Genomic DNA, 19,908 nt, shown 5'->3' with positions numbered 1-19,908 from the left:
AGACCAAAACATCTAATAACCCTGTATATTGATATGTGACCCGTAATATACTATTGGGGTGATTTTTCTTCTTCACTATTTATTATTTTATGTTGACCAATCTAGTTCTCGTTTCTTTTTTTCATCGAATTAAATCACAAATCTTTTGACGTTCGTATTTATATTTTAAAATTTTGTCTGGAAGATTCGATTCCGAGAAATTCCCCGCGCCTTCGTCAAACATTCGTTTCAATAGACAGGAAGGGCGAAAATACGTATTTTCATATTAAAAAATTTGATAATAACCTTCAAAAGGAAATAAAACTTGAAAAAAAAGCGAAACCTAACGATTTTTTCGTAAAAAAATTTGATTTCACCCTCTAGTTCTTTTTATATATTGTGCCGTGGTACGATTTTTATTTTTTAAGAGTGAAAACTACCCCTAATTGTACAAATTTGGCGTGTATTAGTCGAATAAGGATTTTTTATGCTGTACGATACAATTTCAACCCTTAAAAACCACCCTTAAATTAAAAAATAATTTTTATAATACAATTTATTGGGTTGCCGGCAAAGTAATTTCGGTTTTGTAGTAAACAATAAAATGAAAAAATAGTTTTTAATCAATTCTATATTTTCCATTTCACTTAATGACTTTTCGGCATTTTTCTTTCATCTTCAGAACATTTGTGGTCCTTATCAGCAAAAAACTGAACAAGGTCATCAAGATTTGTGAGAATTTAACCAATCAAAGAATTGTGCAAACCACGAAATAAATGTAAATAATCAGATGGTGCCAGATCAGGGCTGCATTGTGGATAGGCATCACTTCCCAACCAAGCTCCAACAGTTTGCTACGAGTTGTCGAAGATGAAACACTATTTGATAATTCTGGCCATTTTTCTTCGATCGCTTCATCCAGTTTCATGAATTGTTGACAATAAACATCAGCTCAAAAATGACAACATCCCCCCCAACTTTGGATGTGGTTTGTGCTGGTTCCTAGTGTTTGCTCCATGATCGTTTTCGAACTACGTTACATATGCAAATACAATTAAAATTACACTGAAAATACAAGAGAATCTATAAACTGTTCAATTTGTTTCTATTATAATTCATAAACTTGAAAATTGAAGGGCCTAGAAGTGGTTTCTTTACACCTAAATCCGGTCCTGTGTAACTTCAATAAAACAAATTGGTGACACTAGTTTGTTACAATATTTTTTTTATTGATTATTGATAAAAAAGTTGCTGTCTTTTACCTTGTGTTTTCATCAAATTTAAGTTGAGATTTAAATGTAAAAATATAACATCAAATATTATTATTATATTATAACTTAAATGGTCGATGGAGCGAACAAAGTGAGGTTAGGCAGTAAATATACGTTATTATAGTTATTGTAATAATCATAGACAAATGAATGAATAAAAGACTTAATAGATATTCTTTTTTAAATAACAATAATGCTTTTTCTATGTAAATTAAAAGTATTCTTCAACACACTGAAAATGCTTTATAACTGTCTACGTAAATTTTCAACATTTTCTTTAAAGTTCCTATCATGGATCGCTTAAATTGGCTACTTAATCATATAAATAAAGGCCAAGTTAATTGGAAAAGAAGATTATCCTATATAACCTCTTTGAATACTTCAATATGAATAATAAAACTAATATAATTTCGATATATTTTATTTAAATATCTCATTGAAAATCACAATTTTTCACATTTATTTACAAAATTTGTTATGTAATAAAGAATTAAATTACGTGGTAACAGGTTTCCCCTCGCAAATATGTTTATGCAAAGACCTCTTATGATGAAACCCCTTCAAACAATCGTCACAATGGAAAGGTTTTTCCCCTGGATGAATCGCATAATGCTCCCTAAGAGCCCTTTCTGAAGCAAAAGTTTCCGGACAAACTTTGCAACCAAAAGGATTTTTTCCGTGCGCTCCTAAATGTCTAACATACGCCGCTCTTTTCGTAAACTCTTTATAACAAATTTCGCACGCGTAAATTTTAAATTCGGCATGTACGGAAGCGTGAAGATTCAATTCCCTTTGCGTGGGAAACTTTTCGGGACATTTCAAACATTTAAAAGGATTTTCGCCGTGTTCAATTAATAAATGACGTTGCAGTCTAACTTTGTATAAGAATGTTAGAGAACAGAAATCGCAGCTGACGTTTTTTGTTTTTTCGTGTATTTTGAGGTGTTTAACAAGTTTCTGTCTCTCTAAAAATCTTTGAGAACACAAATTGCATTCGTGTGGTTTTTCACCCGCGTGGTTCATTAAATGCAATCTCAACGCCCCTTTCGAGGTGAATTTCTTTTCCGTGGGACATATATGGCACTTGAACTCGTGTTCTCCGCTGTGTAATCTCATGTGAGATTCTAATGTTACTTTTCTCGTGTATTCTTTGAAACACAATTTGCATTTGAATTTTATACCTTCGTGTACTATTTTATGTCTTAATAAACTACTATTTTGATAAAACTCTTTGAAACAAATGTCACATTTGAATCGTTTTCCGTATAAATGATTCGTCATGTGAGATTTGTATTGACAAGATAAAGCAAAGTCTCTAAAGCAAATGTCACATTTATAAGGCCTTAGTTTACTGTGTATTGCCGCTTGATGCCTTTTTAAAGTAGATTTTACCGAATATTGTTTAAAGCAAATTTTACATTCATAAGGTTTCAAATAATGTAATTTGAAATGTTCCCCGTATATCTTTTTAGAGGTAAACTCTTTAAAACATATTCTACAAGTAAATACTGACTTATTTGGGTTTATAATTTTTTGTTTTGATTTTACATGATAATTTCGATAATGATTTAAATATTGGTACCCTCTTTTGCATATTTTCCCACAGTTGTGGCAGACTACACAATGTCTTTTTCCGAAATGAGAGCTGAAGTGAGTTTTCCTTAACGTTGAGGTTAAACAAACTGCAACATAATATATTTTGTACTATTTTCAAAAAATATGTAAACGTTACTTACTTTTAAAACACACCGGGCAACTATATTTTCTTTTATTTTTCTTGTTTACACGTTTTACGTGTTTTAGAGCGATACTACTACATGGATTTTCATCAGATTTAATTTCACTTTTAATAGTGGGTAAATCAAATTCCTCCTTTATTATTTCGGTTTTAACAGGAGCTTCGTTGATTTCTTTTTTAATATTAACTAAATCACTAGTACGTATATAAAGGTCATCTACTGATTCCACATTTTTATAGTCATCTACATTAGCAGTCTCGAATTCTATTAGATTTAATGTTTCATTATGGAACTCAGGTTCAGTTTTCACTTGTGAAAGATTTAACGGTGCGTTTTCATATTCCAAATCTGTAATTTCATCTTTGATAGCTATTAGAGACATAGTAATAACATAAATATACGTAATTTTTTAATATCAATTTACAAATGTTGTGACTTTAACCCCCATGTTGTTTACATGCTCCAGCGTTGCCATCTACAAACGTCAAAACTCACATATTATAAAGGTGTAGTCACATGGAGAGGATAAACGTTTCGAAAAAGATCGAGCATAATAGAAACAACCAATGAGTGTTGTTCTTTACAACTCCATTGTACTATATTACCGAAATATAAAACCGATAATTGTTTTTAGATGTCAAACACTAAGTATATTAGTCTTAACAGTATCAAAATGTCACTTTTAAATTATATATTGAAATAAATTACCATAGAAGATTCGAAAGCGTAGAGGGTCAGAGTTCATGTCATATTATTATGACTTCCAAAAATGAAAATTTGGTTTTAATTCGACTTATATTCTTATCAAGGAATGGAATTTATAAAAAAAAATAATAAAAAACTATTTTCAATTGAATTCCTAGAATAGTAATTTTTCTGGGGGAGAATAGAGTAACTGTGTGCTATAACTTTTCAATTCGATATTTATATGGGAATAGACCGCGTAATGTTATGAAAAGAAGAAAAGTGCGTGACAAAAAATGTCAATTGGAAATCGTTAATTCGATACTATAGATCCGATATTAATAATTTGCAAGGTGATTTGTTTGGTTTCATATTTTCAATTAAATTTAAATCAAAACTGAATAAACTGGAAATATTTATAGTAGAATTAAAAAAAAAGTGAAGTGTACGGAAAAAGAACCAATAAATAACGGTTAGATTTGTATAAGCACTCGTTTATTTTAAAAGCACAGTGAGTGATTTGATTAGGACATATAATAGATAGAATATCAGAAGTTATATGCGTAGAACGAATGCTAAAAGTTGAAGAAAATGGGGGAAAGGAAAAGCGAAGAAAAACCTGATGGGGAGGCCAAAAGAGATTTGAGAACAGTAGTTTGTGAGAGATTGGTAAAATAAGTCATAAAACTAGAAAAACAATGGAAACAGTGAAAGATCTAGAAGCCAAGAACCGAGGAAAGAATGGTTGGAGAAGATATTTAAGTACAGTGACTGATGGATTGGTGAAATGAAGCGAAAATGGAAAGAACGTGTGAAACATATCGACTATCCTGTTACTAATAATAAATAAAAGAAACTAATCAGAAGATGAAGTGTACAGAAGAATTTTGAAAATTGTATAACCTATATAATGCACAGTAGAAGAAGGGGTGATAAGTACTAAAATGTGCCAAAAAAGAAGAGGAAGGCCAAGGAAACAATGTCTGGACGAGATTGGAAGATATTTAAGAACAGTGTGACTGAGGGATAATCAAAATTTGAAGAAATAATGAAATGTATCAAAACTAATGGCCAGATAGGCTTGTAGGGATGATACATCCTTTCGGTTACTAATAATAAATAAAACAAACAAAAAATTACAGTAGTTTTATTAGTTTTAAATAAAACGTGAACAAAAAACACAATTTCCAAAATAAAAACTGAGACCCACCGAATAATACATTTCTAATTCCACTAAACGGTCATTTAAGGTCATATTTTAATTAACCTAAATAAATAAAAAACTTACAGCACACTAATATTATCCTTAAGAGCACTAACACACCTACAATTACAAATTTAGTACACATCATAACCTAATTATCATTTTTTATATCGACATAAACTTCTTGTTCCGTACTATCAAAAATCTGTCCCTTTTCCAAGTTAGTACCATTCCCGTTTACCCTACAATAAGATTTGATGTGTCTATTGAAAGAACTCCTGTCTGAGAAGGATTTCGAACAAGTAACACAATGAAACGGTCTCTCCCCGTTGTGGTTCCTTGAATGTATGATGAGGTGATGTTTAAATGAAAATGTCTTTTGACAAACGGTACAAGTATAGGGTTTTTCCCCAGTATGGGTCTTCAAATGCATATTGAGGGTGTCTTTTCGAGAAAACCGTTTCGAACACACGTCGCAACTGTAGGGTTTTTCCCCTGAATGGCTCCTGTGATGTATGGCTAGGTAATATTTTTCAGCAAACGAATGACCGCATATTCTACATAAATACGGTTTAGCGCCCGTGTGGGTTTTTAGATGTCTATTCATGGAACTACGATCTGCAAACGGTCTTAAACATGTTACACATTGATAAGGTTTGATACCGGAATGAATTTTGAGGTGACCTATTAGATGATGTTTTAGATTAAATGATTTAGAACAGTATTTGCAATGCCACGGTCTGATTCTGTCCTCTCCTTTTGCGAAAGGTTTTTCTTCTTTCATTAAACCTAGTAGGGGTTCCTCTTCTTCGTAAGATTGACTTCCTGTTTCGTTAATTAATTGATTCCATCCTTAAATTCAAATTTTATTCACACACCAATCTACTAGCTACTTAAAATATTTTATTTTTTACCTGGTTCGCAACAATCCGTCGATGTCATAGGTAGAAGTGTATCTCTGATATCTTCAGATACTTCTGTTGACTCTTCGTCCAAATACAATTTTAAATGATCGCCTACAGCTTCGTGTTTTACGAAACCGGATATTGGAGACAAATTTTGATGGATAGATTGTGATTTAATACTACTACTTTGAATTTCGGGTTTTATTTCTTTTATTGGTACATTTGGTCGAAGTAATTGTTTTTTGAAGATATATTGTTTAAGGGCTGCGTCGTTTGTCCTACATAAATCAACATAAACCGCAATATCTTTGAGTTTTTGGATACAATCGTGACAGATGTAATTGGGTTTATCACCATGTAAAAACTAGAAATTAATATTTCCTTCTTTTGAAAATACATTTCGAGATATTGAGATTTTTGTTAAAAATATATAAAATACCTAATAATTACCTGAATATTTGTTACGTCTTGAAAAACTTTCCATATATAGTGTTGACTTTCGAAAAACATTATGTTTCTAGGATCAAAACATGCTCTACAAATCTGTGGATAATTAAAAGACATATCTTCTTCTCTCATTGTACTCATATTATAATAAAGATAAAATATTAAGAAAAAATACTTATATACATTTATTTTTCATAATTATCAACAAACCCTACATGAAAATCTGGATAAGATAATCGATGACAGAAATATTTCGAACGAATCGATAAATGATTAGAAAATCATTAGTTTTAAGAAATTAATGAATGTATATTAAAAAAAAACAGTAATACTTGCTTAGCATAATTATAAGAGTTTTTAGAAACTATGATAAAGTTAACCATATCATGATCTGAATGTTTGGAAGTAATTTGGATCTCGTTCATTGTAGAAAATCGAAAGAACTAGTTTTAGCTCGATTGTATTGTTAGTAAACGCAATCAGCTGAAGGGCTATATAATTTTTTTCAAGTTTAACAAATAATAATTACCCTTATAAAGTTATCTATGATCAAATCTTATGAGCAGCGTAGTTAGTATACTTGCGATTTTTGTATTTTTTGGGATTTCGAAATAAAAATATCTCATTGGTAAAAAAATTCGTTGTAAAATACTTGTGTTGGTAAATCGCTAGTGACTGCTGAATAATGATTATGAAAACTATGATGTTATAAATTGACGCACGAAACTAAAATAATGAAAATAAAAAGTTTTAAATTTGTAATTTCCAACGAAATGGATCGCGACGTTCGGAAACATAATCGATTTCCGGTAAAGAATTGATTGCCTATCCTGATTTATGACGTACCTGTTGTCAAAATATAATAGATGATTGAAAAACATAGAGTCGTATTTTCGAGTTATTTAATACGGTGTCAAAAAGGATATTATTCCCATTGATATCGCTAACATAAAAAAAACATAATTTTTTTTAATAATTGTGTTTTTGTATGCTCTGGAGTACGGTCCTCTGGACGATTTCTGAGTGTTGTTTGTTGGAACGAACCTATATTAACACTATAACAATCCTATTTTATCTATGGTTATGTATATTTTTAGCGGTTTTTTATCTGATTGTAAACATTAATTACTTTTAAAGTGAAAATTATTAAAAATGATGACAATTATTGAAAAGTTTAACGAATTAGGAAAAAATCGAGATCAACAAGGACTTGAATCGTTGATGAATGGACTAAATGAAATTGAGGTAACTTCGTTTCTAATATTTGAAACATTTAAATCAATTTAAATATTTTAGTTAGTTAATCTCATCAAAAAGGATATATGCAGTTCTAATTTCACAGAAACTTGGAATTATATTTTAAAATCATTCAAAAACACTCCACAAGATCACAACAAAAGAATAAATTTAGTTATTAATTTACTAAACGAATTTGAAAATAGGGATCTACCCCAGTCTAGAGTAGAAGCTATTTTAAATCGTCTAAATCTTGAATTACCCCATTTTAAATCGAATGATCTGGCCAAAATATGCAATTTTTGTTTGGAGCAAATTCAAACGAAAAAATCTATAAAATTCGTTTGGAAAGATTTATTACCAGGATTATTAAATGTATTAGTTGATAGAGAAACTTTTACTTATGAAGATTTAGATTATACAGGGGTAGAATATAAGACGGAGTTTATAAATACAGTTTGTATGTCGTCTTGGTCTCCAACTATCATAACCCCATTAACAACTTTGTTTATGTAAGAAAAATAGAGTTTTAAGTTAGAGCAGTTTAATTTAACGCTATTTTTTAGTGATATGCCTCTAACTAAAGATGAACATTTGAAAGTCGTAAACAAATTAGGTTCTTACATAGAAAAACTCACACCTCAAGAAATTCCCACTTTTATATATCAACTGCTTCGTTTATGTAAACAACAAAACGGAAAATCGGTTTTTCTAAAACTCCACCATTATTTTAATTTGAGAATACACCAAAACGCGAATAATATGAGCGAAGATTCGCCTGATTCGATGTGTTTCGACTTGATAGCCACAGATAACAAAGACACAATTGAAGCGGAAAGTACGGTTTTGTATCATATACATACGGCCGCTTCTATGGGATACGAATGCATTAAAGAATACTTGAATTCATTGAAAAACGCAATAAAAGCTCCCGAGTTTATATTAAATCCCTTCCAACTAATGATACTTTTCACTATTTCTACAATTCCACATTACGAAGAAACAGTTTTTGAAATAATAAGACCTTGTATAGTGAGATCTTACAATGAAGATCAACGGGCCACTCACTCAGCTTGGTTTAGAGAAATGGTACAATCTAAAAATAAACCAGAAGAAGTGTTGATGCAGGTCATACACTCTAGGTAAGTGTAAGTTTATTTCGTCCTTCCAACAGAGCTGTTTTTCATATCCAAACATCGATTTTCTATGGGATTTCACATACTTTTTCTATATATGTGGCTACAACTTCAGTTTACAATTCGATAATAATTGTGGTGATGTGATAATTAATGAAATTTGTGTAAAGTTTACAGGATAGAGATTTGGTTATTTCGGGTTTGGTTAATTTCGCTTTCGTTCTACTTGAAGTGGGATCTGCTCTTGGTAGAGACGTAATAGCCGAGAAACAATGGAACTTGGGAAATATGATTTTGTTAAAAATAATTAAAAGAAAAAGTAGCATCGCTTCCAATATTATCAAAACGCTTGGTAATCATATAGTTTCTAGGCAAAGTGTTTCTCAATATATAGGTAAATATGTCCAACTGAAATATTATTCGTATATATATATGGAGGGATTTTATTTTATTTTTTTTTAGAATGTTTTTATATTTTGAGTAGATCTATGCCTTTGGTGATGTTAGAAAATCAGAGTTGTATAATCGAATTGATCGATTGTCTTGTACAATTACAAGCTCGAGTAGCCGATCAATTACTAGATGCTTTAATTCCATTGGTGAAAGTATCGCCGAACGTTAGGGATCATCTTATAATTTATTTGAGAAAAGCTCTTTATTCTAGGTAGGTTCCAATTTAATTGTTATCGAAGCTTAACATAATCTCCAATTTAACATTTCCTCAATCTCCATGATATATCAGAAATCTGGCAACGTTGTGAATACATTATAACAAACATTAATTAAGATTGAGGTTAGTAGTGGGGATTTTCGATTAACGTTGTTCTAGAATTCGATTTTCGAAAATCGATTCCAATGTATATAAAAAATGAAAAAACTAGCATTTAATCACTTGTAAAGGAAGTGAATTTAAAAGTATTTCTATCAAAATGAAACATTTATTCATATATTCAAAATATTTCTTAAAAGTATCCATATGAATAATAATTTCAATTTTTATGAATCAGTAGAGAAATTGTGATATATAATTTTGATTGTCATTTATCTCGTAATTGACAATTGACAGTTCAGTTTCGATTTGGAAAATTTTTCCTGTATTCATGGTATGAAAAAACGCCATATTGTTGAACTGTTCTGAAATACGCTGAGTAGTACGTCATATATCGACGCCATATAGAAAGTAGTGTTAAAATAATTGATATGCCACGTACCTAACAGCATTAAAATATGGCGTCGAATTCATGACGTCATTCCCATGTGTATTTCCGAATATAAGTTTCGTGTCATAAAAGGTGAACGTACTAAACACGCGTTGTTGCCAGATTTTTTTTCTTCAAACGAATTATATATCTTGTTATAAAATGTGTTTAAATTACATACTATTTTCAGTTTTAGTTAGTGAATTCTAAAAAAAAAATTGAAAAATAGATTAATAAGTAATTTGATATACATCATAAAGGTTTTTTTTTTCGAAATTCTAGGACGTTCTTAAATATCTACTAATTATTGAATATTTCTGGTAAAAAATTTATATTTTCGATTTAATTTTTCCAAGATTTGTAGATACCAGAAAAATCGCAGTGAATGGCTATTTGAAACTAATAAAAAATTTGAAAATTTCGAATATGGCCGCTCTCAGCCAAAACAGCATCGGTTCATTTGCATCTGGTCACTCGGTTTTTACTCAAATATCAATAAACAAAAATACCCAAAGCGCCACGGCCGGTAATTTTAGCAACGAATCGTTGTGCTTAGAAATATTGACTATACTCAAAAGATGTTTCATGCAACAAGAAAACGTCAGAACCAAATTCTATCAAGGTAATATCAATACATCGAAACATTAGATTTGCATTATAAAAGTTAATTAATCATCTAGGTTTGTACGATGTAGTTTGTCTAAATCCTCAACTGTGTATCCCTGTACTGGATTTACTTTGGTTCCATTTTAAAAAGTACTACGTTATGGAAGAGGACCAATTGCCACCATTAGCTTTCGATAAAATCGTAGTTTCGAAAGAGGCTCAGATGATTTTGGAAGAACCGCTCGGAAAATTGATACACACTATCGGTTTAATTGTAACGAAAATTTCGGAATTAGAAGACGAAAAAGAAAATATAACTGTCGTTAAATTTGTTACCGTCCTAGAATCGTTATGCAGACGAATGTCCAATTGTGAGTTGATTCATTTTGAGCTGGTAAGACTATTTATATTTCTCCATATTGGTTTTTTGAATTTGTCTCACCTAACTTAAGCCACAAAAGTCCTGATGGTGTGCAGAAACTTCCTAGGGAGGAATTGGGGTTGTAACCCAAAGATCCTAAGGTGTGGTTTGGGGTACCGAATACCACAAGGAACAGTCACTCGAAAATGCAAAGATTGGGTTGCATTTGTGCCACTGGGTCTTGGAAATCATGTCCAACAGCTACGCTACAAATTATTCTAAACCTCCACAACTCCGCACATGATTTTGGTAGAAAAAACGTCACTTAGAATGTTTAGAAACGGAATCACCAGAGAAAAACCGTCCCAAAATAATGACCAAACTTAGGACATGCCTCAGGATAATGCATCGACACAATATATCCTTTGGAACGATCCATCTCTAATTTTTTTTGTATACTCGACATTACAAAAGTTTTTTTATATATATAAGTTGTTATATTTTGTAAATGTGATTGGTAATGTTTATTTTAATCAATTTATTTCAATATCACTCATTTGGGTTTAGTTTTGATAAAAAACAATAGAAAATTCACTTTTTTTACATATATTCTCATTGTCAACTATTATACTCAATTCACTTCTTAATTTATTGGTCCCTTCATTCTAATTCGCCCTGTACATACATTCCCATCTACTTTTTACAGTTAATTTCAAATTCATTGAATCTTTTTCGTAATTAAAGATTTAAAAAGTTTTTCTTATCAATTTTACTTCCAAATTAACACTAATTGCCTTCTCTTCCACTTTTTTACATATATTCTCTTTATAAACAATTACAATCATTCTAATTTACCCCGTATATACATTCGCATCTTCTTTTAACTTTCAATTTCAAATTTTTACGTTTCATAGTTCATAATATTCAAATTTTGATTAATTTTATACACCAATAAGTTCATTAAATCTTTTTGTATACTATGATTATAATTTTTTTGTACTTTCGTAATTTTATCACTTCCACATCACTTTTTGACTCTCCATCCAAATTAACAAAATTATAGTTTCTTCACGTCGGTTTTTTTATGTTTATAATTCTATTTTGTGATAACTTCCACTGCCAAACATTTATTGTCAAATTTTTATAACCTAAGTTTTAACGAATGATTGTATTATTATTGCCATAAACGAATGACATCGTTCAGATTGCGATCAATTTCTATCATTCTTTTGATTATTACTTTTAATCATAGATACAGTATATTCAATAGAATCTACAATAGATAAATAAACATCCCTTTCTTGTCAAAACAAAACATAAGTTTTACACCGTTGCCATGTTGTAAGTTTTAACATGAAATTATGTAATTAGTTTCTAATATAAATTATAATTTACTATTTATTACTTACAACATAAAATACAAAATTATTACGTTTTCTTTAAATAATTATGAAAATAACATTTTATAACTTATACAGTAATTGATAATAAAAATTTGAAAATACTAACCTAAGGCATAATTTCAAAAGAATAAATTTGGCAACTCTGATGACATGATGATATCAATGCATGGAATTATGATACACGAGTATTGGTTTAACTTGCATTTTGATATTTGTAAGAATGTCAGATATAACTTTTAATTTTTCTATGAAAATCAATGAAAAATAAGTTAGGTTGGAATATGTTTATTCTTCTTTTTTTTTAGGATGACGGTACTGATTTGTTAGATATTATACCGGAATCACAGAAAAAGTCACACATTTTAAAAGAAGCTATGAGTACTTACGAAGCGCTTTTAGGTTACAAAATATTTTCTTGGAATTTACATTCCGATAAACAGAGTCAGACGGTGAATAGTTTATTTCAAGGTTATAATAGACTAATTCACTTTTCGAAAGTAAGAATTATTTTCAATATTTTTTCTTTTGTCGATTTTTGAAATTTAATATTCATTTTAGTCTCTTTCCAAACCTAAAAAAGCGGAATCCAAAAAGAAAAACGCGAATAAGTCCACTCAACCTACTCAAACTCAAAAAAAAGATTCGCACAAATCTGCGAATAAATCATTTAAAATTCCTGATACCGTTTGGGATTTCGAAATCGCCAAAAAAGCTTTAAATTTATTATACGAGTAAGAATAATTTATTACAAATATCAATTTTACCATGTTGCCAATTCTCAAATCCACAATTCTCATTTTTGATCAAATTTTAGACCGAAATTAACGTGGGTGACAGCTTCAGAAGCTAATGTAATAAAAACGAAAAAAGAATTACACCAACACGTATTAGCGGCGACGCTATTTTTGATACGCGAGGTTAAACGACGTAAAGATTTGGAAACTGGAACGAAAAAAATTTATTACGATCACATAACCGAAGTAGCGTCGTTACTTTTCAGAGGAATCGTCCGAAGAATGAACGAATTCGTCGATTTCGATTCGGCGACGGCGGTTTTAGCTTTGGAATGTTTCGATTTGATTTTGCATACGATTAATGTCAATTACAAACCGAATCTGCAGTCGTTTTTAAGTAAAATAGGTAAGTGAATCTCTTTTAAAAATTATATTTAATATTTTTTTATCGGATTAATAATAATTTTTTATAATTTAAAGCTAAATAAAATTTTGTATGTATATCAATTGCTGAAAAATACTAATTACTATTAATATGAACATCATTAAAAATTTCCTTATAATCCCTGAAAAAAAATTGTACGTGACAACATTGGATGTTTTTTTTTAATTAATGTCAATTCTTTCCTGTTTATTATAGTTTATGTTTAATTATTTTAAAATATGGGTTTTATGTATTTATTATTAATAATTACCTTTAAAATAGGTTTTCAAAAGTTTCACTAATTCTTATAAATTGCAGATATTATCTTTTATTCAAATTTTTCCATTCCCGCCAATATTATTTTAAAAATTCATAAACTTGGCGCTCCATTCTCCGTCCGCCGTCGTTAGACGTTCATATCTGATTTCCGGTTTCTCAGTTCTCTTAATTGCATGGTGGTGGATGCACGTTGATCGAGTCCAATATCAAAAGAAAACATTCCAACACCAATAAAATCGACCCTACCTCGGTCATGCCTCATTTTAGGTTCTTTTCTAAAAGTAATCACGTCCCACATATGCCAAAAATTTTATTTTAATATTTAACCCCATCTACGTCCCAAAACAAAATGTGATTGTAACCAGTGAAAACAAATTTAATTGGTCACGTTTGTTATCAACACCCTACGCAGCGTTGTCAACTCTTAAGTTTTTTTTTGGTTATTAAAATTTTTTAATCAATAAATGATGAATGTAAATTATTATAATTTCCAGTTTCTGATGATAAAAATGAAGATATAGTAACATCGTTGACGGTTATAGTCGAAATTTATGAAAAAATGTTTGAGAACGGCGAAGAAGAAGCCGTCGATGATCCTGAATTGAAAAAAATCTCATTGATAGCCGTCAATACTTTATCTTCTCTAATGAATCTATCACCTAACATCAGTACCTCTCTATCAGTACAGGTATTAAAATATTTCTAATCATTTATCTAATAAACTTACTAATAATGCCACGTTGTCAATTTTCCCTTTGTCTATTTCTGTTGTTTCTTCGTATCGTATCGTAAAATACTAAGACAGATCCGTAACGGCCCATTTTGTCATAGTGATATTTTAATTTAATTATACATGGGACGGTTACGAAATTAATTATCTCGTGTTTTTGTTGGTAGTTTGAGTCGTTTTTTTTTAAAAACTTTGAAATTTTGATATTAAAATTTGAAAAAAAACTGTATTTTCAGTTGTTGGATTTGTTAAACATTTGCCACGTTGTCAATTTTCAAAATGTCGATTTTCGCTACTTTTTCGTATCGTATCGTTAAATACAAAGACAGATCCGTAACGGCCCATTTTGTCATAGTGATATTTAAATTTAATTATACAGGGGACGGTTACGAAATTAATTATCTCGTGTTTTTGTTGGTAGTTTGAGTCGTTTTTTTTTTAAAAACTTTGAAATTTTGATATTAAAATTTGAAAAAAACTGTATTTTCAGTTGTTGGATTTGTTAAACATTTGCCACGTTGTCAATTTTCAAAATGTCGATTTTCGCTACTTTTTCGTATCGTATCGTTAAATACTAAGACAGATCCGTACGGGCCCATTTTGTCATAGTGATATTTAAATTTAATTATACAGGGGACGGTTACGAAATTAATTATCTCGTGTTTTTGTTGGTAGTTTGAGTCGTTTTTTTTTAAAAACTTTGTAATTTTGATATTAAAATTTGAAAAAAAACTGTATTTTCAGTTGTTGGATTTGTTAAACATTTGCCACGTTGTCAATTTTCAAAATGTCGATTTTCGCTACTTTTTCGTATCGTATCGTTAAATACAAAGACAGATCCGTAACGGCCCATTTTGTCATAGTGATATTTAAATTTAATTATACAGGGGACGGTTACGAAATTAATTATCTCGTGTTTTTGTTGGTAGTTTGAGTCGTTTTTTTTTAAAAAACTTTGTAATTTTGATATTAAAATTTGAAAAAAAACTGTATTTTCAGTTGTTGGATTTGTTAAACATTTGCCACGTTGTCAATTTTCAAAATGTCGATTTTCGCTACTTTTTCGTATCGTATCGTTAAATACTAAGACAGATCCGTACCGTCCCATTTTGTCATAGTGATATTTAAATTTAATTATACAGGGGACGGTTACGAAATTAATTATCTCGTGTTTTTGTTGGTAGTTTGAGTCGTTTTTTTTTAAAAACTTTGTAATTTTGATATTAAAATTTGAAAAAAAACTGTATTTTCAGTTGTTGGATTTGTTAAACATTTGCCACGTTGTCAATTTTCAAAATGTCGATTTTCGCTACTTTTTCGTATCGTATCGTTAAATACAAAGACAGATCCGTAACGGCCCATTTTGTCATAGTGATATTTAAATTTAATTATACAGGGGACGGTTACGAAATTAATTATCTCGTGTTTTTGTTGGTAGTTTGAGTCGTTTTTTTTAAAAACTTTGTAATTTTGATATTAAAATTTGAAAAAAAACTGTATTTTCAGTTGTTGGATTTGTTAAACATTTGCCACGTTGTCAATTTTCAAAATGTCGATTTTCGCTACTTTTTCGTATCGTATCGTTAAATACTAAGACAGATCTGTAACGGCCCATTTTGTCATAGTGATATTTAAATTTAATTATACAGGGGACGGTTACGAAATTAATTATCTCGTGTTTTTGTTGGTAGTTTGAGTCGTTTTTTTTTTAAAAACTTTGAAATTTTGATATTAAAATTTGAAAAAAAACTGTATTTTCAGTTGTTGGATTTGTTAAACATTTGCCACGTTGTCAATTTTCAAAATGTCGATTTTCGCTACTTTTTCGTATCGTATCGTTAAATACTAAGACAGATCCGTACCGTCCCATTTTGTCATAGTGATATTTAAATTTAATTATACAGGGGACGGTTACGAAATTAATTATCTCGTGTTTTTGTTGGTAGTTTGAGTCGTTTTTTTTAAAAACTTTGAAATTTTGATATTAAAATTTGAAAAAAAACTGTATTTTCAGTTGTTGGATTTGTTAAACATTTGCCACGTTGTCAATTTTCAAAATGTCGATTTTCGCTACTTTTTCGTATCGTATCGTTAAATACTAAGACAGATCCGTACCGTCCCATTTTGTCATAGTGATATTTAAATTTAATTATACAGGGGACGGTTACGAAATTAATCAATTAATTATCCAGTGTTTTTTATGATAATTTGAGACGTTTTAAATTCAAATTTAAAAAAAAAAATGTTATATTAAAATTTCCAGATGTTGGATTGGTTGAAAAGTTTCGCGTACAACAACACCCTCACAATAAAAAATTCCTCTTCTTTCATTAATTTATTATTCGAGATTCATATGAAATACAAAGTTAGTTTGACTTTGTTCGAGAGTATTTCGGTTAGTCTTGGCGACGTTATCGGAGTTATAACGGAAGTAAGTAACTGTGTCTATCACACCTCTACACTTGGTTAAAACGTTTTTATTTCCCTTAGGAAGAACACGTTCGGGAAACTTTCAAGATCGTAAACGAAGCTAGCGTGAATAATATATTATTATCGTTATGTAATTCTCTGAAGACGGTCCTGGAAGATATCGATGCAGTCGTGGGACGATTGAAATCGGAATATTACATCATGAGTTACCCCGGAGAAGAAACTAACGATAATAGTAATTTTTTTTTCTTTGAATATATTTTTTTTTTGGTGAAATTCGAAAATTTTCAGGAAAGGAAAATATGAAAACGAAAGAACGCGGGGTGTGTTGTCAATTGTGTTTCGTCGTAACCATTTTAACGAATCTCACTAATCTTCTGATATCGCCCGGAAATTTATCGGAAGCCATTTTTAAGAACGTCATATCCTTATTCGGCACGCTTAGTTCTTTGACTAAATATTTTAATACGAGGTCGTCGAAAATCAATCTAGTTTTCCAAAGTGCGAGGTAAGTTGTGATTATAATACAAAAAAATCACATTTCGAATAAAAAAAACTACGTTTGTCAACACCGCGGTTGCCATTAGGAAACGCCGCCATGTTGTCGTATCTGTCAGTTATAGTTGTTGTTCTATGAATCGGAGCAATATCGATACGATTATTACGCTGTTGCCAAATGTAGTTTTTTTTCTAGTGAAATCAATAAATCGAATCTTACTTGAGTATTTATTTATTTATTGTAGATTTGAGAGGTTAGTGAAGCTGGCCGGTAAACAACTAGCGCCGGCTATTTACAAATTCATTCCGCACTTGGAGGAGAATCAAAAAGAATCGACGAAAGCTACGCAAGATAACAAAAGGAAAACCGCCGACGCGAGCACATTGAAATCGAAAGTCCTCCGCGAAACTAGATTATTACCGAAAACTATCTACGAAATGGAACAATTCAGCAAATGCATTATCCAATTATCCAATAAAACCAAAGTTGATATGTCGAAATATATGGCGCAAGGAACCGTGAGGGACTTTAGAATCATGAGATTGAACGAAGCCCTTAACGGAGAAAACGAAGGAAACGAATCCGTTATCGATGTAACCAAATCCAGTTTGGACGATTCCAAAACTAGTAACGACGAATCCAGAACGAGTCACGAAGAATCGAAGATTGAAGATAATGAGAGAAGCGAAGAAAGTGCAGATGAAGAATCTGATCAAAGACCGAAGAAGAAAGTTAAACGATAAAACGTTACATTACTTGTATTTTGTTACTTTGTTTATATAATAAATATTATATTTTACCGATTACACTGTTTTATTTTATCAAAAAGAATCAGAATAATTGGATCTTATACTAAATTTTTATCAAATCTAATAATAATGAGGACCTTATGGCAGGCAACCAGGTGTACAGTTTTGTGAATAGGCTAGGCAACCAGTTGTACACTTAATGTGGAATAGTTCGGCAACTAGCTCTACACTTAATGTTTATTATTCATTCTATTATAGTATATTAGTTTGGCAACCAGTTTTACACTCAAAGTGATTTAATTCGACAACCAATTCTACGCTTAGTGTTCGTTAATTATGAACAAAGTTATACTCTACGTTTATTATATAGACAACCAATAATACACATAATATATTAGTTTGGCAACCAGTTTTACCCTTGAAATGAATTAATTTGGCAACCAGTTCTACACTCAATGTTTGTTAATTATGCATCCAGTTATACTCTACGTTTATTATGTAGACAACCAATTATACATGTTACAATGTATTAGTTTGGCAATCAGTTTTACACTTAAAATGAATTAATTCGGCAACCAGTTCTACTGTTTCCAAATTATGTATCCAATTATACTCTATGTTTATTATATAGACAACCAGTTTTACATATTGAGAAGTGTCAGTTTGGCAACCAGTTTTACACTTAAAATGAATTAATTCGGCAACCAGTTTTACATTTAATGTGAAGCAGTACGGCAACCAGTTCTACTGTTTCTAAATTATGTTTATTATATAGACAACCAGTTTTACATATCGAGAGGTGTCAGTTTGGCAACCAGTTTTACACTTAAAATGAATTAATTCGGCAACCAGTTCTACTGTTTCTAAATTATGTATCCAATTATACTCTATGTTTATTATATAGACAACCAGTTTTACATATCGAGAGGTGTCAGTTTGGCAACCAGTTTTACACTTAAAATGAATTAATTCGGCAACCAGTTCTACTGTTTCTAAATTATGTATCCAATTATACTCTATGTTTATTATATAGACAACCAGTTTTACATATCGAGAGGTGTCAGTTTGGCAACCAGTTTTACACTTAAAATGAATTAATTCGGCAACCAGTTCTACTGTTTCTAAATTATGTATCCAATTATACTCTATGTTTATTATATAGACAACCAGTTTTACATATCGAGAGGTGTCAGTTTGGCAACCAGTTTTACACTTAAAATGAATTAATTCGGCAACCAGTTCAACACTTACTGTTTGTTAATTATGCATCCAGTTATACTTTACGTTCATTATGTAGACAACCAATTATACATGTTACAATGTGTTAGTTTGACAATCAGTTTTCCACTTGATGTTTGTTTTATATTTCGCGTCATTATTTATAGTAAAACAGTAAAAAACAAACATTAATAGTACACTGAGAAAAATGAATGTTATTTAATTTCAATTGTAATGCCATAATTTTGATTAAGGAAAATTATTAAATGTAAAAAACTGTATGTTTCAGTTGTTTTTAATGATTTTCTTTATACCACATTGAAAATTAGATATTTCATAATTCCTTCAATTAAATAGTTTATTTTTCCTAGTTTACTTTTTTGTGCAATTTCCACTAAAAATTTTCGGTTTTTCAACAACCAACCATATGATTATGCATCCATGAATATTAAGTACACCAGGACCCAAAGGATCTATTATATCTTCCTTTTTTGCTGCAATGCAGGGGATCTTCGATATTTACAGTTGATCTATCAATCCCTCACAGAAATTTCAGGGTATGACTACCAGAGATCATCATATTCTATTTTTTACGCTCCCATGTGTAGGCCTCTGGAATTCCATAGTGTCTCACACTTCGAGGGAATGTAGAGAAACGTTTCTTCCTCAGCGCAA

General features: G+C 30.4%; 3 protein-coding genes across 4 annotated transcripts; 1 reads left to right on the top strand and 2 right to left on the bottom strand.

Annotated features, from left to right (window-relative positions):
* Positions 1-1,650: 1,650 nt before the first annotated feature.
* LOC130448677 (gastrula zinc finger protein XlCGF57.1-like) lies at positions 1,651-3,468 on the bottom strand. The gene is made up of 2 exons (XM_056786150.1): positions 2,987-3,468; positions 1,651-2,932 (listed from the first exon to the last, which is right to left on the bottom strand). Exons 1-2 carry the CDS (start codon positions 3,369-3,371, stop codon positions 1,746-1,748), a joined length of 1,572 nt encoding a protein of 523 aa, XP_056642128.1. The 5' UTR covers positions 3,372-3,468; the 3' UTR covers positions 1,651-1,745.
* A 1,338-nt stretch (positions 3,469-4,806) lies between these two features.
* LOC130448656 (gastrula zinc finger protein XlCGF57.1-like) lies at positions 4,807-6,820 on the bottom strand. Its single transcript, XM_056786113.1, has 3 exons — positions 6,233-6,820; positions 5,792-6,146; positions 4,807-5,729 (listed from the first exon to the last, which is right to left on the bottom strand). Exons 1-3 carry the CDS (start codon positions 6,368-6,370, stop codon positions 5,029-5,031), a joined length of 1,194 nt encoding a protein of 397 aa, XP_056642091.1. The 5' UTR covers positions 6,371-6,820; the 3' UTR covers positions 4,807-5,028.
* A 494-nt stretch (positions 6,821-7,314) lies between these two features.
* Positions 7,315-18,070, top strand: LOC130448643 (Fanconi anemia group I protein). 2 transcript variants are annotated; one of them, XM_056786091.1, is made up of 15 exons: positions 7,315-7,474; positions 7,526-7,977; positions 8,032-8,607; positions 8,772-8,995; positions 9,064-9,265; positions 10,157-10,422; positions 10,481-10,800; positions 12,476-12,667; positions 12,729-12,901; positions 12,985-13,310; positions 14,102-14,295; positions 16,601-16,768; positions 16,828-17,002; positions 17,059-17,275; positions 17,511-18,070. In XM_056786091.1, exons 1-15 carry the CDS (start codon positions 7,382-7,384, stop codon positions 18,007-18,009), a joined length of 4,077 nt encoding a protein of 1,358 aa, XP_056642069.1. In that variant the 5' UTR covers positions 7,315-7,381; the 3' UTR covers positions 18,010-18,070. The 2 variants fall into 2 exon arrangements, with proteins under 2 accessions (XP_056642069.1, XP_056642070.1); XM_056786092.1 differs by having other exon boundaries at positions 7,459-7,474; positions 7,530-7,977; positions 17,511-18,069.
* The last annotated feature ends 1,838 nt before the right edge of the window (positions 18,071-19,908 follow it).

The sequence above is a fragment of the Diorhabda sublineata genome, chromosome 9, assembly GCF_026230105.1.
Source record: "Diorhabda sublineata isolate icDioSubl1.1 chromosome 9, icDioSubl1.1, whole genome shotgun sequence".
Lineage (NCBI taxonomy): Eukaryota > Metazoa > Arthropoda > Insecta > Coleoptera > Chrysomelidae > Diorhabda > Diorhabda sublineata.
Note: the sequence above shows the minus strand (reverse complement) of the source record. Positions and strands in the feature narration are given on the sequence as shown.